The sequence below is a fragment of the Denticeps clupeoides genome, chromosome 8, assembly GCF_900700375.1.
Source record: "Denticeps clupeoides chromosome 8, fDenClu1.1, whole genome shotgun sequence".
Classification (NCBI taxonomy): Eukaryota; Metazoa; Chordata; class Actinopteri; order Clupeiformes; family Denticipitidae; genus Denticeps; species Denticeps clupeoides.
The window spans coordinates 21,989,078-22,016,014 of record NC_041714.1 but is presented as its reverse complement, the minus strand read 5'-3'; the positions used below and the strand labels follow the sequence as shown (position 1 = coordinate 22,016,014).

The 26,937-nt window shown below is 47.6% G+C and overlaps 1 protein-coding gene across 1 annotated transcript; it reads left to right on the top strand.

Annotated features, from left to right (window-relative positions):
* Positions 1-1,197: 1,197 nt before the first annotated feature.
* On the top strand, positions 1,198-24,126 carry myom2b (myomesin 2b). The gene is made up of 36 exons (XM_028987992.1): positions 1,198-1,274; positions 2,077-2,185; positions 2,637-2,694; positions 2,774-2,928; positions 3,101-3,187; positions 3,712-3,800; positions 4,087-4,137; positions 4,364-4,528; positions 4,985-5,146; positions 5,227-5,368; positions 5,722-5,921; positions 6,010-6,063; positions 6,394-6,521; positions 6,655-6,838; positions 6,965-7,139; positions 7,598-7,719; positions 8,613-8,800; positions 8,892-9,018; positions 10,714-10,895; positions 10,983-11,097; positions 11,435-11,597; positions 11,719-11,825; positions 13,824-13,868; positions 13,988-14,124; positions 14,481-14,625; positions 14,759-14,821; positions 14,979-15,046; positions 15,258-15,371; positions 16,959-17,046; positions 17,506-17,544; positions 18,481-18,586; positions 19,931-20,094; positions 21,350-21,386; positions 21,543-21,565; positions 21,661-21,716; positions 23,398-24,126. Exons 2-36 carry the CDS (start codon positions 2,097-2,099, stop codon positions 23,833-23,835), a joined length of 4,266 nt encoding a protein of 1,421 aa, XP_028843825.1. The 5' UTR covers positions 1,198-1,274; positions 2,077-2,096; the 3' UTR covers positions 23,836-24,126.
* Positions 24,127-26,937: the final 2,811 nt, after the last annotated feature.

Below are 26,937 nucleotides of genomic sequence, written 5' to 3'. Positions count from 1 at the left end.
ACCGTGACAACAAGTAGCAGAATAACTTGAACAATTTCAAGACACCTTTTCACTGGTTGTTATGTTGCATTTCGTCCACATACAATACTGCTGAAGCGTAGGCCTTTCCTTTTTTTGATTGGCTGGAAATTGACCGGCTCTAGAACCCGGAACTTGTTCCACAGTGAGGCGCTACCTCCTGTGCAATTTCCTTTCAGTTCAGGATTTTTTCTTCTGCATTTTAAAATAATGTGCTTGAGTCAAAGTAAACTGACCAATTTAAAAACAACAACAACTAATTACAAAAACTACTCAATTACAGAAATGTGAGTAAATGTACTTTTGTAATGTAATTCGTTACTTTCCTCCTCTGTGGGTATCATAATTTGACAAATACTATTAAATCATGTGTGATAACACAAAATCTCACAGCATAGTTTGTGCAAATTAAACTGTTCAGTACTGTAGACTACGGTTGCTTTACGCCGTTGGTAGAATGACGGGTTCACAGAAAAGAACCTCCCCAAAACATCGACAATGTGTGATGAATCTGAACAATAAAAAATACAAAACGATAACTGGATAAGCACAATTTGCTGAATTATTCAACTCATTGCACATGCGTGTAATGGATATATGAATAAAGAGATGTCTTCACGTTACTTGCATTAAAGCAACATCACATGTTAACATTGCCAGGATGATTTGTGAGTTGGCCCTCCAGATGCAGTGTAAAGGTGCACTAAACCTGATCCTGGTTCAAAATAGTCTACAGCCACAGTCCAAATGTCAGAGACTCGTCTCAAGACTGAAAGAAAGGTTACGTACAGACACCCCACACAAAAAAAAAGTTGCTTGCAAGAACGCAATTGCCGATAATTCTGTATTTCCTGTGTGAGGATTATCTCGACCTCATTCCAGAACATACAAATGCTGTATGTTATGTCAATGGTTTTACATGTTATTTGACCTTGACCTACCATGTCCAGACCAAAAATAGATGAGCAAGTAATGAAAAAAAAAAAAATCAAGATTATGTAAATAAATATAATATTCAAGACATATAAATAAATACATAAATATATATATATATTTCTAGACTCTGTCTAGGTTGAAAGGTGCTCTCCGAGTCAGAAATGATGAGTAAAGTTGCTGTAAGTGCTATATATAGTCTTATGCCTCTCCATAAATGGGCACCGCATTCCGCGTGGGTAATATTTTGTTTTCATCAGCGAGTGTCTCCCCGGTGGGCTGAGGCTGAAGCAGCTCTTCTTGCGCGGCTGTCATCTCCCCGGGTAAGTCGGCCGGGCCTCCCATCTCTTTGCTTTATTTTATCTTTATTTTTTTTTTTAAATCTCGCATTAAAAATAAATAAATTAATGAATGGATTAAAATGAATTAAGATGCTGTTGCCAGTAGGAAGAGTGGGAGTATCCCACAATGTTAATGCCGAGTAGTTGTAACTTATTGCAAAATTCGTTTGGCTCCATCATTATGGGGTTACATGTGATATAATGCTATAATTCTCTATAATGCACAATTTCTAAATGTGTAAATTTCTAAAAGAAATACAATTAATTGCTAAATAATTAATTAATTTTAAAATAACACACACACACACACACACATATGTTTATATATATGTAGTAAATCGTTTAAATAGTTGCATTATCAATACCTTTTCCGATGTTTTAGTTTTCTTTAATAGTTCCTCTTGAGACAGTACAAGTATGTGCTGGAGCAGAGTCATGCATGGATAGTATATCCTCTTTACAGGCCTCCAGCACCCTCCAACCCCACCAAGCCGCTCCCCAGAAGCCTCTCGCTCTAAATTTAAACCAGGGATGGATCTCCATTCCCTCCGGCCTGCGAATGTCTAACCGCCACTGCTTTTTCACAGCATTATTTTCCCCGCTAAGCCTCCGGGCCTTTAGAATATTGACGATCGCCTAGGCGTGCACTCAACTGAAGAGCATCCTTGGCCTTAAAACACATCAGAAGCACATCAAAAGACTTCCATTGTTTTAAAGAAATCTTGGGATTTGAGTTGTTTTTTTGTTTTTAAGAAGAGGTGCATGATTTGACTTCTATTCACAGGTCCTTTGAAGTTTTCAAGCATGTCTGCTGTGAAAGTGGCCAGATACAAGCACTTCAGCCATGACTACCACCATGTTGAGTCTAAATATGTTGTTAAAGAGTACGCTGGGTAGGTTCAAAGTTTTATGCCTAAAAAGAAGCCCCAGCATGTCTCATTGTGTGCTTTAAAGGGGTCTTTTGCATGAGGAAATGCCAGGGTACGCACCACCTCAGGCCTTTGGAAATATCCCAATATCCATCACCATGAATAAATTCGGACGTAAATGGCCATCTAGAGCTAAGATGAAGGCTCTACGTGAGAACTGAAGAGTGAATTCGGTGTTAAGTACAAGTCAGTGCATGTCAGCCTGTCGCGGTCATTACGTAATGATTGGGTCAGAGTGCGAGACAGTTATTGTACGTCTGCTATGCAGCAATGGCACGCGGGAACCCTCTGCTCCCTGAACACCCCTCATTACGGTCAATTCGCACGGCCGTTAATGAAGCGCTGACTGGTTGATATGAAAGCATGTGAAGGCCTTCTGTCTCGCCAAACTTTGCTTGTGTTTCCCACACCGCAGCTCGGGTGTCGTGGAGGACGACTATCAGCATCAAGTGGATAAGAGGATTCAGGGAGTGGTAAAGGCCTTCACTGTTGAAATATTCACGTGTGCATACAGAAGCGGATATTCAGACGAAACATGCGCCTTCCTGACAGGTGCACAAGAAGATGTCGGAGAAGTATGTTCGCGAGAGCTCCATGATAAGAGGCCCGAAGTTCTTGGTGAGGCTGAGGTCCCACACTGTGTTTGAGAACACGCCCATCAAGCTTTTCTGTACTGTGGAGGGATACCCCACCCCTACTGTCCGATGGTAATGCTTGACCCGGTCATCAAAAACACCAACAAATCACGTCATATTTTATCATACAGAACCTTTTTTAAAAGCACAATTCTGTTGTATTGAACCTTAAATGTCTCTTAAAGTGTTTTATATGCGTGCGGTTATATTGATAACAGGCTGCATTCTTTCTCTCCTTCCGTAGGTTTAAAGATGACGTTCTCCTGGATACTTCATTAGGAAAATACTTCATGCAGCGCAGCGCTGGAGCTCATAGCCTGGAGATTAACAAGTACGCACTCCATGATAAACACAACACTCTTTATCGCGCTCCACCATCACCTTTACTCCAGCGAGTCCGCAAAAGGAAGCTCCCTTCACGTCTGGGCCCGTGAGCTTCTTCCAATTTTGTCCAAGGCCAAGTCAGAGCACCGCCTTCTTCTTGAGGACCGGTCAGCTGTTCATGCCGAAATGCTGAGCCCAGTGTCACTTGACACGGCAGTTCCTTAAACAGCGCTGCATCTCCTGGCAGAATCAAGCCGGGCGCCATGTTCACTTACCCCTTTCCGTTTTCCCACGTAGACAGACACACTTTGTTGGGTGGCCACCATTTTAAAATAGTAGGAAGAGGGTGAAGGTCACATGTCCTCGGTCTGCACAGCATGGAATGCCTAAGAGGGTTTTCCGGACAACGTCATCAGGAGTTTTTTCTGCAAGGCCATATCAGATGAGAGTAGGAGGGGCCTGATTCAGTCCCGCCCCTCAGCTGTCAATGTGCGACCTCGTGGCCTGAACACGCTTCTTTTTTCCCCGCAGGTGTGACATCAACGACACGGCCATGTACACCGCGGTCGCCGCCAACTCTCACGGCCAGGCCTCCACGCAGGCCTCTGTCATAGTGAAGAGTAAGTCTGTTCCCAGAGTTCCCTCGGCTTAATCAGCGGTCACCTCAAAAGATGAGGGGCTGATTGCCAATCACCCCGCAGTCAGATGGCTGCCCGAAGCCAACTGTGCAATCAAATTAGGCGTTTGATCTGAAATTATACCAAAATTATGCCACGGTTAATGCTGACTGTTACAGCACCTTAATGATGTTGCTCACGAACAGCATGATAAGGTTTTTAAAGGCTCAAGGTGGTGCTATATCATGCTGTTTTCCTCCCGTTTTCCCCTTTTCTGTGTATTAAACAGAATGCCGAGGGGAGGAGAAGTCGTGCCCATATGCCTGGTTGCCGTACGAATGTAAGTGCAGGTCTTCGTAAAAAAAAAAACTCCTGTAACCCGAGCACCGGTTTGGGGCGTATGTGATAATTTTAGCCGCTGCAGTGACATCATGCCGTCGTCACACAAGGATCAACTCGTGCTTTCAGTCATGGGACTCCGAATACACAAGTTTAACACGCCTCCTCATAAAGAACAAATCTATAACTTTATAACTTAACATCACCTTTCTGTTTACATGCCGCAGATGCCATATTACCAGAGATAAAATACACTAAGATTACTATCACCTTCCTGGAAACATTCAATGTGACTTTTGGAAAAGAAGAAGATAAGGTCACTCTGCAGTGCACGATGACCATCAGCCCGAACCTGGCCAACCTCCAGCCTGAAGCTCTCTGGTACAGAGACGGTAAGAAAAGTGTCCCTGCGCGGTCACTTCAAATGACAGTCGTTGGAAACCCCGTGCGTTCAGAGCACGAGAGAAAATCACGCCTGGGATGAGACGCTCCCAGTGTCAATTGAATAAATTGCGAGATTTCCACCTAATGTTTGGCCTTTGTCAAGAGTAGTGGATTTTGCTAGAAAAATAAAAAAGTTTTTAAAGAAAAAGAGTTTTTCTTGTCTCGCTGTTATGCCAAGCACCTGCAGAAAGATCATTTTTGCATATGCATACATGAATTTTCCTCTCTCTTCTTTAATCGAATGCAAATGGGAAAAACGAAGGTGCCGAGCGCAGGGAACCGTACATCTTATGCTGCAGCTTTATTCCTGCTGCGTGTTTTAGCTTTCGGTTAATAAATTAATCGTGCGTTTAGACTGGGCTATATTTGCTTTTTACGTGTTTTCTCTCTCTCTCGCCCCCCAGAACACCTTTTGAAAGAATCAAAGTGGGTGAAAATGGAATCAGGCGGAGGAGTTGCTAAACTTACCCTGACTCACCTGCACAAGGATGATGAAGGACTTTACACCCTGCGCATGGTGACCAAGGGAGGGGATGCGGTGCACAGCGCCTACGTCTACGTGGAAGGCACGAAAGGCCGATCACAGTTCAACCGAACAGGCTTGGGATCCCTTCCTCTGCCATTTCATTCATTTTTTCTCTTACAGACGGTCCTCCTCCTGTGCCTCTGGCTCCTGGCGCCCCCATGGACATTAAGATTCATGACGCCAACAGGGATTACGTCATTGTGTCATGGAAGCCGCCCAACACCACCACTGAAGGACCCATCATTGGCTACTTTGTTGACAGGTTGGCCAGATCATTGCATCCTTGATCATTTTTGTTTCATAATGTGCTTGTATGGATGATAATGCCCCAAAAAAAGACCCTATTTACCCAGTGCTGTTTAACTAATTGTGTTACATGTGGCACATATCTTGATCATATCAATAAATACAATTACATCGACAAGGATCAAATGGAACTGGGGAACAAATATTGAAAGTTGCAGCAAAAGACAAAGCCTGTTTGCGCGATCACCTTCAGCGAGCCCAAAACAAACCGCGCAAATTACGAAGCACATTAGCACTGAAATGGAACTGATGAGAAAAGCGTTCCACCCAGGGAACAGGGCCCACCGATTTCTTCTGCTCTGCCTACAGGTGCGAAGTCGGCACCGAGAACTGGGCGCAGTGCAACGACCAGCCAATTAAGATCTGTAAATACCCGGTGTCCGGCCTGTTCGAGGGCCACTCCTATTACTTCCGGGTCAGGGCCGTCAATTCGCGTGGCATCAGCAGGCCTTCCAGGATGTCTGAGCCGATTGCCGCTCTAGACCCCACAGAGTTTGAGAGGCTCCATGGTAACGTACTGTTGTCCTATATTCCTATGTCCTATGTTCCTATGTCCTATATTCAGGCTCAGATGTTAATTTACTTATTCATTTGTAGCCATGAAGTTGGGCGGCAAGCTTGACATTGTGACTTACCACGATGACCTTGAAGGTAAGGTGGCTTTTCCCAAATTCGTTCGTACCGGAGTCATTGCAGATGATTGTAGCTCTGGGTGCAATATTATTAGTCATCTTTACAATTCGCGGCCCTCTGGCTGTCACCATTCCAGATTTTCTCTTCATGATTTTCTCTTCCAAACAATTAGCGATAATTACACAGCCTGTAATTGGGCCTCATCTGAGGGCTGCTGATTAGGTTTTGATGAGAATTCCATCAGGAAGGAAACACACAACCATCTGTGGCACTTTTTCAAATTCGAAATGAACGCCGGTGGCGTGACACTCGGTGACACTCTGCGTCTTTCATTTGCTCGGCCACCAGCTGAAGGGACGGCTCCCGGGGCTCCTTCCAAAGTGCACGCCTCCGAGACTGACCGGACGTACGTTGTGCTCAGCTGGACTCCGCCCCAGTATCGCGGCCGGGCCCCCATGTGGTACTACATTGAGAAGGTTTGTACGAATTCCTCCCCCCATTCCTTTTCCACAATCGTCAAATCACCATATTACCTCCAACATTCCGGAATCAGATGGTGAATTGCAATTTATTTCCATGTAATGCTGTTTTTTCCCCCCCTCGTCCTAGTGTTTGGTGGGAAGTGGGTCTTGGCAGAAGGTGAGCACTAAAGTGCCAGTCAGATCGCCCCGCTACGCCGTGTTTGATTTGGCGGAGGGAAAGGAATACCAATTCCGCGTGTTATCCGCTAATATGTATGGGAACAGCGATCCATCAGAGGCAACAGGGCCCATCAAGACGCAGGAACTGCGAGGTGAGGGGGCGGGGTCTCACGGCAACTTCATTAGTGCCAAAAGTTCCCGATAAACCCCATTTTCAGATGGCAGCCGTGCAGGACATGGTTAAAAATAACCGGACGATTTGCATCCCGCCCCGGCAGGTGTCCCCTCTGCTCCGGGTCAAGTTGTCGCCACCAGAGATACGGACACTTCAGTGCTCATCCAGTGGGATCCTCCCAAGCAGCCGAACAATCTGATTGGCTATTACATCGACTCCTGCGTGAAGGGATCGAAGAACTGGGCTTCAGCCAATCACAAGCCAAACAAGAGTACAAAGTAGGTGCTGGACGCATGAATGTAAGACACTGCACATCTCAGTATGTTGATGAGGTACGACGAGGTCATTAAGAGCGCGGTGAACATTGCTTATTACGGTTTTTATTACATAAAGCTCTACCAATATTATTTTTTACTCGATATGCGAGCAAAAAGTTTCTTCCAAGCACTGTACTGTTGCGATGTAGATTCCCACTACAGTGGAATGTGGGAAGTTGGGGAATAAATTATTTACAGTCCGCCTGGTCCCTTCCCATACAAAATACACATGTAGGCACACATATATGCAAATAAACAGTAATACATAACACATGCCTTCGAAATATGTGTGTGTAGAATATATACTTACTTATGTATTATGTATGTGCCTTTGCATTATGCATATTATTTATGCTTTATGCAGGGCTGCTGCTCCAGTTGTTATTACCACCAGTAGTGTTGCCCTTGTGCTTTGTTAGGTTTGTGGTTCATGGCCTGACGACTGGCGAGTCGTATGTGTTCCGTGTCCAAGCTATCAATGAGCTGGGTCTCAGCGATGAGTCTCAGGAGTCGGCGCCGCTGTCTGTGCGAGCCGCTCTCAGTAAGTACCGGGCATATTTCACACGAAATATTTCTAAACGGGCACCAGCAAATTATGGCGGATTTTTTTTTATTCTGTGAGGCAAGACAGGCACTCAGCGGGAAATTGGAAATGATCCGCAGCCTGAGAATTTCACACACGCACACACACCAGACTATACATCTTAAAACCGACATACCGCACATACATAATCACTGTAAATTGTAAAGGAAACCAACTGTTCATTATCTTAATCTTTTATTCAATGACTAAACTAAATGTTATTGCCTTTTAGTTATGTGCAAATACATGTAATTATGTGGAATGATGAATGCACACACATGCACACACACTTTTCTTAGTAAGACATTGGAAGCTGCAGGAAATGAAAACGATTCATGTACCAATAAATAAACTGACACTTTATGCCTCATTTTTTGCTATTCACCTTACACCATATCCCTCATAGTCCATAGGGGGTAAAGAAACAGACAATAACTTGTAATAACTTAGAAAGTGACCCGAAATCAGAAGGTTGGCGGTTCAAAACCACGAACCAGCAAAGTGCCACTGAGGTGCCACTGAGCAAAGCACCGTCCCCACATATTGAAATAAATCAGTGGCAAATTAATGAAAAAATAATTCAGTGTCCTAGATTCTGTTCAGAGTGTTTTCTCGATCTCAGTGTCCTGACCGCCCACTAATTGTTAGAAACGTCCTCAGAATCGTCCGCGCTGTTACACATTTCAAAGCGAATCGCTGCATTTAGCGATTTAAACACACGTGACAGGATAATCATGCCAGGAGCTCACTGAACTCCAATTATGTATGGAATTTATAATTTTTTTTTTATACTTGGCTCATAAAAAGCGACGTTCTGCTTGCCCCCCCCCCCCCCCCCCCCCCCGCCGCAGAAAAGCCGTCCGCACCCTACGACATCTGTCTGCTGAACTGTGATGGTAACTCCATGGTGCTGAACTGGAAACAACCCCTGAGGTGTGGCGGCGCGCAGGTCACCGAGTACTACATCGACAAGTGCAACCTGGCCAAGAACGAGTGGAGGGAGGTCAACATCCCGCCCATTAAGGAGAGGCTGTATAAGGTAGCGGCGGGACCGCCTTCTCACCCACTTTATATACGGAAAAAGGCCGTTGCTCTGACGCCGATCTTGTTCCCCGGCCCCCGTGTTGCAGGTGGACAATCTGACGGAAGGAGCAGCTTATAAGTTCCGGACCTACGGCCTGAGTCTCGCAGGACTCGGCGACGTCTCTGACGCCAGCGCCGCCTTCCAGTGCAAAGCCTGGACCATGGCGGAGCCAGGTACAGCGAACATGGCCGCCAGACCCGCGCCGCACTCCGTGTCCGTCACCGTGGTTCATTTTGGGCGTCTGGCTGACAGTGTGACAGGCCGGTGGAATGAACGTGTCGGTGGTGCAATATTGATGCAATATTCCTAGAATGTAGCCTGTGTGTGTGTGCAGGTGTGTGAGTGTGTGCGGGTGTGTGTGTGTGTGCGTGTAGAGGTGTGTGAGTGTGCGTGTGTGTACAGGTGTGTGAGTGTGTGTAGGTGTGTGTGCGTGTGTCTGTGTGCATTTGTGTGTACGTGTGAGTGTGCGTGTGTGCATGTGTGTGTACAGGTGTGTGAGTGTGTACAGGTGTGTGAGTGTGTGTGCAGGTGTGTGTGTGTGCGTGTACAACTGTGTGAGTGTGTACAGGTGTGTGAGTGTGTGTGCAGGTGTGTGTGCGTGCGTGTACAGGTGTGTGAGTGTGTGTGTGTACAGGTGTGTGAGTGTGTGTGCAGGTGTGTGTGCGTGTGTCTGTGTGCATTTGTGTGTACGTGTGAGTGTGCGTGTGTGTGTGTGCATGTGTGTGTACAGGTGTGTGAGTGTGTGCAGGTGTGTGTGTGTGTGCAGGTGTGTGAGTGTGTGCGGGTGTGTGTGTGTGTGTGTACAGGTGTGTGAGTGTGTGCAGGTGTGTGTGTGTGTGCGTGTAGAGGTGTGTGAGTGTGCGTGTGTGTACAGGTGTGTGAGTGTGTGTAGGTGTGTGTGCGTGTGTCTGTGTGCATTTGTGTGTGTGTGTGCAGGTGTGTGAGTGTGTGTGCAGGTGTGTGTGTGTGCGTGTACAAGTGTGTGAGTGTGTGTGTGTACAGGTGTGTGAGTGTACAGGTGTGTGAGTGTGTGTGCAGGTGTGTGTGCGTGCGTGTACAGGTGTGTGAGTGTGTGTGTGTACAGGTGTGTGTGTGTACAGGTGTGTGAGTGTGTGTGCAGGTGTGTGTGCGTGTACAAGTGTGTGAGTGTGTGTGTGTACAGGTGTGTGAGTGTGTGTGCAGGTGTGTGTGCGTGCGTGTACAGGTGTGTGAGTGTGTGTGTGTACAGGTGTGTGTGTGTACAGGTGTGTGAGTGTGTGTGCAGGTGTGTGTGCGTGTGTCTGTGTGCATTTGTGTGTACGTGTGAGTGTGCGTGTGTGCATGTGTGTGTACAGGTGTGTGAGTGTGTGCAGGTGTGTGTGTGTGTACAGGTGTGTGAGTGTTTGTGCAGGTGTGTGTGCGTACGTGTACAGGTGTGTGTGTGTGTGTGTGCAGGTGTGTGAGTGTGTGCAGGTGTGTGTGCGTGCGTGTACAGGTGTGTGTGTGTGCAGGTGTGTGAGTGTGTACAGGTGTGTGAGTGTGTGTGCAGGTGTGTGTGTGTGCGTGTACAGGTGTGTGAGTGTGTGTGTGTGTACAGGTGTGTGAGTGTGTGTGCAGGTGTGTGTGCGTGCGTGTACAGGTGTGTGAGTGTGTGTGTGTACAGGTGTGTGTGTGTACAGGTGTGTGAGTGTGTGTGCAGGTGTGTGTGCGTGTGTCTGTGTGCATTTGTGTGTACGTGTGAGTGTGCGTGTGTGCATGTGTGTGTACAGGTGTGTGAGTGTGTGCAGGTGTGTGTGTGTGTACAGGTGTGTGAGTGTTTGTGCAGGTGTGTGTGCGTGCGTGTGTTGTGCCATCTGCTCAGGCCGAGTCCTCTGAATTCTGATTGGCAGGTCCCCCCTTTGATGTGACCTTGTGTGAGGTCAGGGACACCTCGGCGGTGGTGCAGTGGAAAGCCCCCTTGTACAGCGGCACCAGCCCGGTCGCCGGTTACACCGTGGAGATGTCCAAGAAAGGCTCGGGCCAGGCGTGGGCCGGTGTCAACGAGGTGCCCGTCAATCATCTCTACCACAAGGTAAAGATCCCGGGGGGGGGTCACGAACTTCCCCTGCACGCCCCCCCCCTCGCCGTGCCGCGCTCACCTGTCCATTCTGCCGGCCAGGTCACCGGGCTGGAGGCGGGCCAGACCTACCTGTTCCGAGTGCGTGGCGTGAACGCGTCCGGCGCCGGCGCGGCGTCCGCCGCCTCTGATCCGGTGCGCGCCCAGGCCCTGCCAGGTAGGGACGGACCGGGCCTGCTGCCTGCTGCCTGCCGCGAACCGCCGAATGTTCTCTCCGAGTGGGATAAGCCGCCGGAGTGGGAGGAGCCGCCGGTGCCGCCGCAGATAAGGAAACTGGGCCGTGGGGAAAGGGGAGGAGAGGAGTGATCTGAAGGCGTGGAACGGGATCTTATACTTCCCCCCTCTGCACGCGTCTCGCCAGCAGAGAGCAGTGCGGGGTCGCGCGGGGCCCGTAAAACCGGCATCACAGAAACAGGCCGCATCGCGCCGGCACAAGGAAGAGCGAACTTCACATGCAAATTTGCCCACTTTCCTTCTCCGCTCTCCTCTCACAGGCACCCAGGAAATCCAGTGCGGGGTGGATGCGGAGACGGGCGACGTTTATCTGTCGTTTGAGAGCTGCCAGATGACTGAGAACTCGCAGTTCGCCTGGCAGAAGTCCTACACGGAAATCGCCGATTTCTCCAAAGGACTCGTCCTTAAGACACAAGGCAGCCAGTAAGATGAGAGACGCTCCCCCCGCTTTCCCACCGAGCCGGTGCCGCGGAACACAGTAGCCCCACAACCACCCGCTTTTTACATCTTTCTCACGTGTAACAAGTGCCTTTTATTCCTCAAGCTCAACTCTCTTCTTCAAGAACCCGGACTTGGAGGACGTGGGGACGTTCTCGGTGAGCGTAACTCACACTGATGGCGTCTCAGCCAGTTACAAGATAACTGCAGAAGGTAAAGCAACGTCTTAACCAGGGCGTTATTTATCATGGCTATTAAACACAATGGGTCATATTCTCACACCGGTAAATACAAGAAGTGAAGTGTGAAGTGACTGTCATTGTGATACACAGCAGCACAGCACACGGTGCACACAGTGAAATGTGTCCTCTGCATTTAACCATCACCCTTGGTGAGCAGTGGGCAGCCATGACAGGCGCCCGGGGAGCAGTGTGTGGGGACGGTGCTTTGCTCAGTGGCACCTTGGCAGATCAGGAGTCGAACCGGCAACCTTCTGATTACGGGGCCGCTTCCTTAACCACCAGGCCACCACTGCCCCTACAACATTTACATTTACAGCATTTATCAGACGCCCTTATCCAGAGCGACTTACAATCAGTATTACAGGGACAGTCCCCCTGGAGCAATTTAGGGTTAAGTGTCTTGCTCAGGGACACAATGGTAGTAAGTGGGATTTGAACCCGGGTCTTCTGGTTCATAGGCGAGTGTGTTACCCACTAGGCTACACACCTCGCAACATCCTAATTAAATTTACATTTACAGCATTTACCAGACGCCCTTATCCAGAGCGACTTACAATCAGTAGTTACAGGGACAGTCCCCCCCTGGAGATACTCAGGGTTAAGTGTCCTGCTCAGGGACACAATGGTAGTAAGTGGGATTTGAACCTGGGTCTCCTGGTTCATAGGCGAGTGTTTTACCCACTAGACTACTACCACCCTGCTAAATATACACAGAACTCAGAAGATGAACGTTTGTAATGTTTTCCTCAAAAGGGCTTCATATGGGGATGATTGGCAGCTCAGGATGTGGATATTGTAGACGTGATGTCAGACCACGTTCACTACCAAGTCAACTTATCATCATTCCGGTGATCAGTCAGGAAAATGCGATGCTGTTAAATACTTTCCTGCTAGGCCGTATGGGTCCTTATTTCCCAGCGCTATATAAAATGCAGCACATGGTGTGTTTACTAAAACTACCCACCCGGTTAAGTTAAAGCCTTTTCTATAAAACAGGTTTTTGGTTTCCACACGGGAGGGTTATCTGAAATGTCCACACGGAGACGCAGAGAAACGTCCAGAACGCTGTTTTAGCCCCCCTCCACACCTGTAGGTGGCACTGTAACTCCCCGCTGTCCTTGTTCTCCTCCGCTGTGAGCTAAACGCGCCATTGTCCTCCGGCCTTGTCTTTTCAGCAGAAATGTGCGCCGCACAGAAGATTTCCTGTGGCTGCTGCAGCACAAGCACGAACGCGTCGTCCTCCATTGCTCTTTGTAGGACGTGTCTGGGGTCATAGGTCAGGCGGGGCAGGATGTTGCGAGGTGCGTAAGGACGGAAGTCTATAGACAGCAACAGTACACTGACAGCCTTACGCACCTCCCAACATCTCACATCTCCGTTCATTTTGGACATTTATGCTCTTTTCTCGCACGAGTTTGTCTCGTCTTGTGTGTCCTGTTTGAAATATCCAACATGTCCACTTACCAGCGTCCTACACGATGTTGTCCAATTATGTCCTGTTCGACCTGTTCCTTGTACTTTTCTCCTGTAGAGATAACCAGTTCTAGTTTTAGCTCGTATAGTTTAGTTTAGCTTAGCGTGTACATACATGTACATTTTTATGTTCTTTTATCGTCGCACTATGGGGGGGGGGGTCAGTGTGAAACAGTATCTCAATACGTACTGCCGTACCGACAATAAACCTCTCTTGAATCACGAAGGTTGGGCTAATACGTCAGTGTTCTCACCAGAAGGTCGATTTGCCGCGCACATGAATACGCCGTCACCGTGTGGCCGGGTCGGAGAGAAAATCCTCCGGGTCGGAGATTTAACCCTCCCGTCGATACACCAGCATGATCTCAGCTGTGGCCGCGCCAGGGAACGCTCTCCTTGGGCTTCGTCTTTTATAGCCCTGGGAAGGCGTGGCCCCGAGTCTTTCCGACACGGTTTCCAGTGAGACTGAAACACACTTCTGTCCCATAATTTGCAGAGATGCAGAGAATGCTGACGCTGAGCCATGAGATCCGGAACCCGAGTGAGTCCGCGGCACACCCAACACGGCCCTGTATATTAAACCGGGCCCTCCACATTCACTGGGCTCTCGGGGACCATTGGGTCTAAATATCGACTTACACCCCGCTTTTTCCACGCCAGTTATCCCCCTGAAGACGGAGCTGGCCTACAAGATCCTGGAGAGGGGTCGCGTGCGCTTCTGGCTCCAGGCGGAGGCCATCACCAAGGCGGTGACCTACAAGTTCTTTGCCAACAACAAGGAGCTCGCCAACTGCGAGGTACCCCGCGCCGATCTCCGCCGCCAACGTGCAAACATGGCGCCCGGCACCGCCTCCGTTGTCCGGCGGCTATATTACGGCTGTCTGGCACAGATAAAAGTGGGCTCCGAGCCCCAGAAATAACGCTTAAAAAAAAAAAAAAAAGAAATAAAAAGAGAGAGATGGATAAATAAAATAGAGAGAGAGAGAGAGAGAACTCCGTAATCCATTTTCCCAAAAGCCGGAATCCATTTCAACGCCGCAACCACGGAGTTCGTCTTTTTCCCCCGGAGCTTTTATTCTTTTGTGTGTGTGTTTCTTTCTTTTCATTCTTTTCTTTCCTATTTTCTCCCCCCCCCTCCTCTCTGCATTGTCAGCAAACCAAGATGAGCCACGACGTGGCCACCGGCGTCATCGAGATGGTGCTGGACCATTTCACCGAGGACAGCGAGGGCACCTTCACCGTGCAGGTCCAGGACGGGAGGGGCAAGGCCCAGTCCTCGCTGGTGCTCATTGGAGACGGTGCGAGCAGCCCTCCCGCTGTAGGGTTATCCGGCCATAATCGGAGATATTGTGCGCCGCGAGGCTCCAGCCGGCTGATCCGTCATATTACTTTTTTTTTTTTTCTTCTTCTTCTCCTCCTGTGCGATTCCAGCCTTCAAGGCAGCTCTGGCGGAGGCAGAATACCAAAGAAAAGAGTACATCCGAGTGAAAGAAGGTGCGTCTGCCAATGCCAAAGACCTGAAATCCGGTGACACAATTCACGTGCACCATCGCTGTCCCCCGTTACTCCTTCTGCGTCTGTTTTTATTCATCTGCGCTATTGGAGCCATCAGAACAAAAGTGTCTGGATGTAATCCTGAAATCCTCCCCAGGTCCCCATTTCATGGAATTTTTGTCGGCGCACGTCGGTGATGACTGCGCCGTCACACTTGTTTGCAAGGCAAGTGACCGCTCGCCGGCAGCCCTGCTGCATTTGAGTGGGAATAATGGCGCCCGTTATCACTAGTGCCTGTCTAAATGACCAATATGCCGGGCGCAATTCGTCTTTGTCACGCGGGCCGGCACCCGACGTGACAGATGGCGCTGCGCCGCAGCCACGTTTCTGGGCCACGCCGTCTCCGGTTCACGGGGCCCTCTGTCTCATTACGCAGGTGGCTAATCTGAAGAAGGAATCTGTCTTCCACTGGTTTAAGGATGACGCCGAGGTTGTCCCGGACGTGCCGGCCGATCTGACATCTGGCGTCTGCAGGCTCCCGCTTCCCATGGTAACGCCGGCCACTAATGCAGATAAATCATCGAGGAGCCGGTGCCGCGACCCGCGCTGACCCCGGCCTGCTTCCGTCCCACGTCACTCTCATTCTCACGGCAGATGCTCCGAGTGTTTGTCCCTAGCAGTGGAATAAGCGTACCATGGTAGAGTATAGGGTGGTAGTAGCCTAGTGTGAAGCGAAGTGATTGTCACATGTGATACACAGCAGCACAGCACACGGTGCACACAGCGAAATTTGTCCTCTGCATTTAACCCGTCACGCTGAGTGAGCAGTGGGCAGCCATGACAGGCGCCCGGGGAGCAGTGTGTGGGGACGGTGCTTTGCTCAGTGGCACCTTGGCGGATCGGGATTCGAACCGGCAACCTTCTGATTACGGGGCCGCTTCCTTAACCGCTAGGCCACCACTGCCCAGTGTGTTAATTTTAAAGTTTTTATTAGTCTTTTTCATGTCCAGACTCATTTTAGTTTCAGTCGACCAAAAGTCTGGCCATTTATTTCTTATTTTAGTCAGAATTATCTAAGGCTATTTTAGTGTAGTTTTAGTCAACAAAAAACGATGACATTTTAGTCTAGTTTTAGTCAATAAAAATAGTATGCAATTCTATTTAATCCAGTTATATTGTACAAGTACCTAGAAAGAACAGGCAAGAACAACATTTTCTTTTTAGTCATAATTAAAACAAGGTTATGTAACGGACCCACGAATCCTCCTGGTTCCACGTTCTTCTTTTCCACTTCACTGTGAAGAAAGTGTGTCTGTCTGATAACCCACCGCAAGTTTCATGAAATCGAATTAATGCCGGGAATGCGTATTTGTGGAAGTAATGTCATCTGCATGAGCGAATGGCAGATACAAGAAACAGAAATGCTGCATAAAAATTATAAAGTGATTAAATGAGAGGAAACAACATCTTGTTTCTTCAACTAAAATAGTTTTTATTTTGTGTATCATATTTAGTCACATATTTATTAATCAACAATATTACATTATATATTTTGTTATTGTCACATGAGCAGCATTTATGTTGCGTCTTGTCTTTTTCACGTCAAAAAAAAGATATTTCGTCATAAATTTAGTCGACAAAAAGAACACTACAACTGGGTTGACGCAGTAAGCTAACTGAAACTGATAGGACGTTTAACTCACGATGCATGATGGGGCATAAAAATTTAATTTAACTTACCTGATAAATGTCCCATCATGCTTTGCAAGTTAAATGTCCAGTAAGTCACAATGACAGATGCTGTAAATGTAAATGCAGAACCAGGCATCTTCCTTTCCCCTTTGAGGGAGTTTACGTGTAATGAATAGGACGTTCGTGTTAGACATTCTGACGCATTAAAGCGGATGCCTGGGCGCCGCGAATTTTTGATTTTAATGTGCAGGCCGCTCTGTCTGCTGGAGCTGTGCCCAGCGCTTGTAATTTGGGAAATTTCCTGAAATTGCCATCATTTGTTCACAACACAATGAAGCGCTGGCGCAAGAGCCCTGTGATTGCTGGTGTCTTTTCTGATGCGCCTCAAGTAACAATGTTCAACTGTTCCACAGTTCTTTTTCACATAGTGATTTTTTATTTATAGTTCTCCAAGAAAGACGTTGGGGCGTACAAAGCTACCATCAGTGACGACAGAGGAAAGGATGTTTCTCAGATTAATGTGTCCGGTGAAGGTAAGATTACTTATAAAATGTATCATCAATTTTTTTTGTTGATATAAAAGCCTCAGAGTAACTGTAAATTAACATATTTAGTTTTTTGCAAAATTTAGCATATTCCTGGAATTCTGGAACTACATCAAATTTCTGGAATTTACATCACAATTTCTGGTGTCATCAAAAACATGAAACTGAAAAACTCATTAATGTTAACCAACTAACTAAACCATCTCATAACTGCTATTAAACTATATAGTAATACCACTTTATCTTGGGAACGGTTTAGCAGAGAGAAATAAAGAATGGAATAGGGGGGTTTAGTCCATAGCAGCGATTTGGTTGCTCTGAATCGGCTTACAGCGGTCGAGGAACAGCTGCCATAGAAATAACATGGCGGTTTATTTCTGATACCTGTTTCATAGAAACCGATAAAAAATTTAGAATCTGATTGTATCTGTTTCTTCCCTCCTTTAGTTTTCAACAACATCATCAACGATTTGTCCCGTTTGGCTGGTAAGTATTTCAGACATACGTTCCATGATCATGGTCGTGACTAGAGCTGTAATCGGCCAACAGAATTAGTCTTTTTCTTGTTTTAAAGTTCTGCTTTTGTTGGGTGCACTACAGGTGACCGCTAGACTAAGAGGAATTGTACGGGGAAACTAGCAGGTTTAAACACGGCCGCAAGGAACTAGCCTCCGTTTCACCTCTTCAGCATCCATTTTCGCACGCTGGCCGAGATTTGTCCAAGTAAAATGGTAAAAATTGATCCGGAATCCAGATTTACAGCTCTAGTCAAGACCACCAGAACCGTTTCAGTCCTTCTTCATCTGCCTGGGGATGCCGTGTCACTTCCATATTTGTAGAGTTGAATGGAGATCTGGTTATTTGTAATTCATAATTTCATGATTTACATCATTCCCGTACTCATCAAACATTCAGTGGCACTTGAGCCCTGCGGATTAGGTTGTCATCGTCATCATCATCCTGGAAGACAAATGTCACACTCCTCTCAGGAGGACCCACACCATGTTGACAAAATATGCCACAGACGAGTCCCTTCTGTCATTTTTGTTTGTCACCTGCCACCCGCAATGTATGTGTGTGAATCCGTGAGTTCCTGAATGGACTGTTTACCTCCATCGGCCCTCAATAATCGTAGACGAGTGTGAGTTGGATGTCACACGCGATGACACGTACTGTGACAGGCGACAGCGAGCGAGCGGCTCATTAAAGCCCACCACGCTGGGGGAGCGGGACCGGCCACGAACCAGCGAGCGAGGAGCCAATTTGTATCTGTCGTGGTCACAGCGGGAGCTCCCGCCCCTCCTGCATCCGGCCCCCGGGGGACGCAAACTTTACCTAAGAGCCAGACGCCGGCTCGCGGCTCCTATCGGGGGTCTGGTGTTCCTTTAAAAAGGATGACGCTCTGCTTCTCCTCCTCAACAGGATCCACCGCGGCCGAGCTGGCAGTTCACTGCACCGCAGAGGGCATCATGCTTCAGTGCCACATGAAATACTACACAGAGGAGATGAAAATCCACTGGCTGTTTAAGTATGCATGGCAACACACGCACACGCACACACACACACACACACACACGCTTTTTAGTCGACATAGACAAATCTGGAAATTTCACAGGAAAATTAAAGCCGCTCGGCATTCCCTGTCCTTAAGGCGCTGACATGAATTGGGCCTGTAAACATGCCTGGAGACGGTCTCGAAGGACGCGTTTTTTTTAATACGAGGCACGGAAATAATTACCGAAGATGTGGACGGAGAGACGGGGAATTAGACCGGAGACGGAACGCGCCGCTTCACGTTCAACACAATGCAAATCTGTCTGATTGTGAATCACCCAACACTCTGCCTGGAGGCGACTGCGGTACCGAGCGGAGCCGGGGACGGCGGAGAGACGACGCCCCCCACCACCCCGAGGAATGCTGGGAGAGTCATCCTTTTAAAGCCGCGTGTTTAGTGCAAGCCAATTTGGGTTAAGCATGCGTGGGTCTCCTAATCCCATTTTGAAATATCTGTTCTGGCTCCTTTTTCGTTCCTCCGGAAGCCCTGGGTTCACAAAAAGAAGTTCCTAACGTGGCGCCGAATCCGTAGCAACTTTTTCCTCTTATTACATAGACATCGTGCATCATAATTATAATGTTTTATCCAGTTATGTCTTTCTGGCGTATTACATGGGTCATTATAAGATGCTATGAAATGCGGGTTCTAATGATTATAATGCATTATACCTGTAAATATGCTAATAATGCATTCAGGAGGAGGTGTTCGTAGGACGTGCATTTGGTGGTTTAAGGCCCAACATGTCTGTTCTGGCTCCTTTTTCGTTTCTCCCAAAGCCCTGGGTTCACAAAAAGAAGTTCCTAACGTGGCGCCGAATCCGTAGCAACTTTTTCCTCTTATTACATAGACATCGTGCATCATAATTATAATGTTTTATCCAGTTATGTCTTTCTGGCGTATTACATGGGTCATTATAAGAGGCTATGAAATGTGAGTTCTTATGCTTATAATGCATTATACCTGTAAATATGCTAATAATGCATTCAGAAGGAGGTGTTCGTAGGACGTGCATTTGGTGGTTTAAGGCCCAACATGTCTGTTCTGGCTCCTTTTTCGTTCCTCCGGAAGCCCTGGGTTCAGAAAAAGAAGTTCCTAACGTGACGGCGAATCCGTAGCAACATCTGATCGATATTCCGTCGCAAGTGTAAACGCCAGCAGGGTCAGATATATATTCTTCCTCTCAGCGCCGTTAGATGTTTCATCCACAGACGAGTTTTCAATTAGCAGCGCGCTGTAGGACTCTGGGGGAAAAGGAAAGTTGCTTGGTACTTCTTTCATGCGTTGGCTGCTCTCGCTCTCTCTGCTGCCGTTTGTTAGGGAAGCCAAAGTGTCCTCCTCCGAGAGGCTGAGGATTGGCGGAGCCCCAACCATGGCCACGATCGAGATCGTGGAGCCCACCGATAAGGATAAGGGCGTGTTCACCATCGAGATCGCAGACGCAGAGAAGACGTATGCCCGCTCCCTCAACCTCACTGGGCAAAGTAAGCCACACACACACACACACACACACACACACTGGTCGACTGTGTCGTCCGCCAAGCGCTCCCAACAGAGGCTAATGTTCATAATAACAGACATCTAAAGCGCCAAGATGCACAGTCAACCATCCAGCATCAAATGTGGATAAACTGTGCAGGCCTCGTCTCGTCTCATTAATCGCTGCTTTAATTGCGCTGGGCCATATTGTGATGCGTGATTAATTTTGGAGAGTTTGGGGATCAGTGTAAATCACTGTGTTATGTCCTAAAGCTAGATGGCACGTGAGCCATTTTCTCTTATTACATAGACGTCGTGCATCATAATTATAATGTTTTATCCAGTTATGTCTTTCTGGCGTATTACATGGGTTACTTACAGTCATTATAAGATGCTATGAAATGCAGGTTCTAATGATTAAAATGCATTATATCTGTACATATGCTAATAATGCATTCTGAAGGAGGTGTTCATAGGACATGCATTTGGTGTAATAAGGCCCAACATGGCAGGCTACGTGCAGGGCAGGTGAGGCTTGTCTTTCTGGCGTATTACATGGGTTACTTACAGTCATTATAAGATGCTATGAAATGCGGGTTCTAATGATTAAAATGCATTATATCTGTACATATGCTAATAATGCATTCTGAAGGAGGTGTTCATAGGACATGCATTTGGTGTAATAAGGCCCAACAAGGCAGGCTACGTGCAGGGCAGGTGAGGCTTGTTTAACGCTACAAAGCCCGAGCCCCGGGTGTCGGGGGGATCATTTCTATTTTTAGCCTCAGTCCCCACCGTGGCGTCTTGACTCGGGTGTCTGGTCCAGCACCTTGGCATCTCTAATTGAATGTAAAGGCCAGCCATGCAGCTGTGCACACGGGTGACGTGTTTAGGCAAATCCGGGGATGAAAATGCCGACAACACAATATCAAAAAGGCGCGCTCCTGGCTCTGACACCGGCAGACTACTCGATGACAAACATAATCAGGGCCGGTCTCTGACGGGTCACGCCATTCGGAGCCCGGTGACAGCGATGAGTGAGCGTGGGGAGGAGGAGATATTTCAGGCGCCGTGGAAAAAACAAGGGCATTAAAATAATGAGAAATGATATTTTCGCTCTGCCTCCAGGACAACAAGCTCAGGGAAGTGAAGCAGAGAGTAAATCTCATTCTGTTCCGTCAACACTTTAATCTACATCTCTCTCTCTCTCTCTCTCTCTCCCCCTCTCTCTCTTCCTTTTCTCTTCCTCTCTATTTTCAGTCTACGACAATGCGTATGCAGAGTTCCAGAGACTCAAGTAAGTTCATCATGTCATTGTGCGGGACTCAAACCGCACGATCCTTTGTTCTGGAACATTTTAGCAGAGCATGTGCACGGCACATCAGTGTGTGGGTGAAATATTGCGGCGCACTAATGAGCCTGCTAACGCCGCCATTCTTCTCCTGCCTTGCAGAGCAGAGGCATATGCTGAAAGGAGTGAGTATATTCATCCACTCGCGGGGGGGGGAGCTGCCGGCTTTATTGATATAATTAGATTCCTTAGACTCACTGAATAATATTTTCGTTTGCAGATCGCGGCAAAGTGGTCGGAGGGCTCCCCGACGTGGTCACCATCATGGAGAAAAAGGTGAGCTCCCACGGCCATTAAAGATCCCCAAAATACTGCAGACCCAATAAAATTGTTCCAACCTCTAAATAAGTTGGTGAATTTCTAATATTAATATTAATACTCACTAAATGCAGCATGTGCATGGAAATGACTTGCAAATAAGTTGGCCCCTAGTTGCCCGCTGACAAAGGCTAAACTTAGTATTAATATACGTCAAGTAATAATGTTAATACTACTTGAGATAAAATACTATTAATATTGTATTTTAGAAGAGCATTTGGACCTCACCGTCTGCTGAGAAATGTAGTTGACGACCCCGATACAGGATCTTATATTTGATAAGAAGAAAAAAGTGAAGTGATTGTTACTTGTGATACACAGCAGCACAGCACACGATGCACACAGTGAAATTTGTCCTCTGCATTTAACCCATCACCCTGAGTGAGCAGTGGGCAGCCATGACAGGCGCCCGGGGAGCAGTGTGTGGGGACGGTGACTTTGCTCAGTGGCACCTCAGTGGCACCTTGGCGGATCGGGATTTGAACCGGCAACCTTCTGATCATGGAGCCACTTCCTTAACTGCTAGGCCCCCACTGCCCCTGATGAAAGTGGCCTTAAGTAGGTTTTAAAAAGTTTGGCTTTCTTTTACTTGCCGATACCCTGCGTTTGCAGATGAGCATGGAGTAAATGGTGTAATGTTGGAGTCAATTCAGGGAAGGTGAAAAAGTAAGAATAATATGAGCTCCAGAGTCTCAGATCATCCTGTCCAGCTTCTCCAGATGGCACCATGTCATATTGCATGAGATCCATTGACCAGGAGGAGGTGACACGGCGTTCGTCATGTGTTGGACAGGCGCTGGCGTTGAGATCCGTGGAAGAGGCGCGTTGTTGAGTAAAATCCCAGCGACCTGCGGATCGACGGTGTTTGCAGGGCTGTTGCGTTATGCTGGAGTCACATAACCGGCAGCCATGCGAGGGAAAAGTGAGCGCTGCTTGTTTTCTCGGCTGCTCTCCTCCCGGGTTTTTGATTAGCAGCCAAAGTTTTGGCGAGAAGCTGAAAAGGACAAGAAAAACCTGCTCTGTGATAAAAAGTTTATTTTTAAATTATATATATATAAAAAAAAAAAACGGCATTAATTTATTAATTAAGAACTAGAACAACCACCGCAATAAAAATACTACAAATAATACCAAATACTAATATACTATACACTAATATACTAAACAAAATACTAATGGGGCAGTGGTGGCCTAGCGGTTAAGGAAGCAGCCCCATAATCAGAAGGTTGCAGGTTCGAATCCCGAACCGCCAAGGTGCCACTGAGGTGCCACTGAGGTCCCTTTGATGAAGGTTCCATCCCCACACACTGCTCCCCGGGCGCCTGCCCACTGCTCACCGAGGGTGATGTTAAATACAGAGGACACATTTCACTGTGTGTGCTGTGCTGCTGTGTATCACATTGACAATTACTTCACTTTTTTTTAATAACAACTTAATAACTTTTTACCGCTTCAGTGTTTGCTCTTGTACAAAATGTAGTACAGATATTACTCACCTATTTGCTACTGTTTATAGTTTTTACTTTATTCTTTTATTTTGTTCTGGAGGAATATTTTAAATAATGTAAATGTAAATATTGCCTCACGTTCACTTTTGTTTTGTGATTAAATTTATATAAAAGTATATTATATTTTCTAGACCCTGAGTCTCACATGCACCGTCTGCGGTGACCCCAAGCCTATGGTCTCCTGGTCCAAAAATGACCAGGAAGTGGAGCCTGGCGACCAGTACGTAATCGCCCTCGACTCCGGCAAGTTCGCCAGTCTCACCATTAAGGGCGTGTCCATGGAGGATTCTGGGAAGTACACCATGACCGTGCAGAACAAGTACGGCGGCGAGTCGGTGGACATCATCGTGAGCGTGTACAAGCACGGCGACAGGCTGCCCGAAGTCAAGCCGGTGCCCACGCCCAAGAGGATCCTGCCGCCCACGGGGCCCATCGTGATCCCCGCTGCCAAGCCTGCCGCCCCGGCGCCGGCCCCGGCCCCCGCCAAGCCTGCCGCGGCCCCCGCCGGCAGCAAGTCCCCCGCCCCGCCCCGCAGCATGAAGTCGCCCACCCCCCCCAGGAGGAAGTAGCCCCGGTTACCCGGCACAAGGAAAATCGGCAGCAGGGAGGGGACACGCTGGCCCCGCAGGGTCATTGATGGACGTCACCACCGGCCAGGGATGCTCCCTCTCTCCTTTCCGGGAAAAAAGAAAAGAAAAAGAAAGTCAGCGAGTCGGAGGCACGAGGATCATGTTTTATTTAGCACGCTCTCCCAACGCGCCGCGGAGCGCAGCTGTCACCCAGTTGTCGGGGTCCCCCGAGGTGCTCTGGTGAAAAATGACCAGCTTTCATGTTGACTTTATTAAATCTCTCTCTCGCTCTCTCTCTCTTTTTGGTTTTAAAACGCCGCGCTTTCAATTATCCGGCGGAATCGTGCGGCCTTTACTCTCACCAGGGACGGAGAGTCCCCGGCCCTGCCCCGCCCCGCCCCGCCCCTGTGCGCCCTTCTGCCTCGGTGTTAATAAAAGAATTGGGAATCACTCTTGCCGTGTCTTCTGTGAGCTGCTTCCAGCAGGTCTGGCTGCGCGGTGAAACATGACCACTCCTCACTTTTCACTCTGCTCTCGTCGGGAATACGGCTGAATGCTGAGCACACCGCCAAACATCTACTTGGCAACACGAAACATTTTAACACACACTTTTGAAAGGATTGTGGAAACAGCTGGTGCTGTAAAATATGGGATATGCCGGGTAATATGCTACATTCGGCATAGGGGACCGAGGACCCAAAAAAACTGATGGACTGGACACAGACATCAGTTTACAGACAAAGCCACAGGATGTCCCTTTCCAGCATGTCCCTGCAGAGTTCCTCAACGTAAGGAACTTTAGACAGGGGTACAGAGTGCGGCGTGAGGCTGATCAGGGCTGACAGGCGTGGGCTTTGATTGGACATTTGGGTCAGAGGTCAGAATGGTGCAAAAGGTGGGCGGGGAAGAGGTGCCGTGTGCGTGACACTCACCTTGGGAAGACTTTTCTTAATATTTCCCTAAGGTTATTCAGGAACGATTCCTTAACATTCCTGTCTCCAGCCAGGCTGCTCAGTGAGGGGTCTTGATCAAAGAAAAACTCCACCTTTCTGTCTGATATAACATTAACAGACCCTCGAGAAAATGTTCAGGAAAGGTGGGTTCCAGGAAAACTACTTTAACGTTTAATCAAACTTCAGAGAACCTTAAGGGAATGTTGCCAGAACATTACCTGTTTGCTATGGAATAATTTATTTTTTTTGCCACCAAGTCTGGGGTATGTGTCACATCAGCAGAGGTGGCATTTCCCTGCTTGTCTTAACCATCTCATAACTAAACAGGCTCTGTAATTTGCTGAACAAACACCGGGATTATGGGATTTACTACTTGCGGGCCTAATTTTGCCCCCTCTTTTTTTCTGGAGGGCCTCTTCTCCGGCTTGTCTGTCGATTAACTGTTTCGGGGTGGAAGTGGCTTCTCGAAAAACTGCCGTGACTCTTCCATGACAGAGCGGTTGTCACGGCGATCACACTTCATTGGGAATTCAATGGGCGTAATTAACGTAGGAAGGAGTCTGTTTTCACAAAAATATGAAATTTGCCTTTAATTAAATCATGCATATTTAACCACTGGGAATGGCTTGCTTGGGAAATGGGTTTCTATGGCAACTTACATTTTTTCCTTTCCAGAAGAATACTCAAAATGCACGAGTGAGGATGCATGAACCTCAGTGTGCCGTTCTCACACGCGCACAACAGGCCACCACATGGTGGCACTGGTGACCCACGCGGGAACCTGAGCGAGTGGCCAGGAAAGCCACCGGGATAAACAGCCCAGGCACTGAATCATGAGGATTACTTTCACACATCGATTTGGGTGGGAAGTCAAATCAGCAAACTACACGGCGTAGTTTCCACAAGTCGCACTCTGGCGAGGGATCGTCTTTCGGCGTGCGTTTAGTCACACCGCATCCACGGCCAGACACCTGCAGTGGGACTGGGGGGGGGTTCCATGTGTCTCAATCACGGCAGTTTTAATTATGCATACCAGAGACCCGACAAATCAGGGCCCGGGTGCAGATTTAAATAGAACTGGAGATTACTTTGAAGTGGAAACTTTGGCGTTTTTATCGTTGCCGGGTGCGTGTGGCATTTTTACTTACCGATAATCTGCGAAAGGGTGATGGGCCTTTGAAGAGGCAGCAGCTCTCCCTCCGTACAGAGAGGAGAAGAACAATGGGGGACTGGAGCTTAACAGCAGATGCACAAATGCACTGAAGGAACCAGAAAAGCGTCCTGAAACATAGAATATTGCAACAATCCGAGCTCAAGAAGGACCACGTATGAACATAAATCTACACATAAGTACACAAACTTCCTTACATGTTATAATGCAACTTTACCAGTGGTATAAATAGGGTAGAAATGTGCATGTTTCTATTTTATTGGAGCCTCCTCCACATGTTGCTATAAATCGGAACTAAATGTAAAGCCCTCATCACTACATGGAGAAACAGACGATTAAATCTTGTTTTTTTTTGTTTTTTTTGGTTCACTAAGTGCAGACGTTATAACCTCTGGGGGAGATTTACAAAAGCACAACGTCCAGTAAAAAAGAGCTGTGCCTACATAAAACAGAGTAATGATGTACATTTAGACTGTGCTTTTAGAGGAGCGACGCACACACACACACACACACACACACACACACCTGCTGCCTGCATCTTACCCTAAAGCCAGACTTGTGTTTGTTTTAAGCCTGCTGACCCAAGACAGCTCTGTGATAAGCGCGGCAGCCTCGATGCACCATGATGGATTCTTTCAGCCGTTAGGAGCGAGTCTGCGTCCAGTGACTTATTCCACCCCTTTGGCAGGGACATCAGGGTTAATACCTTCATAAGTATCCTGGAAGCCCAAAAACAGGCAAAGGGGTGTAAACAGCCAGCAACACCGATGCCACGAAACGCCACGGAGTTCCTCAACAAAGTGCTTTAATTATGGCTGAGTTCATTTCTGCCATTAAAATGTAGGTCGCATTTAAGGCGACGCCGTTCGCTGTAATCAGGCTTTAGGCGCATTTCTTAATTGAAGCGACACATAAAACAAGCGCCGTGAAAAAAAAAAAAAAAAAAAAAAACACGGGATGAGAAAGATCAAGAACGGT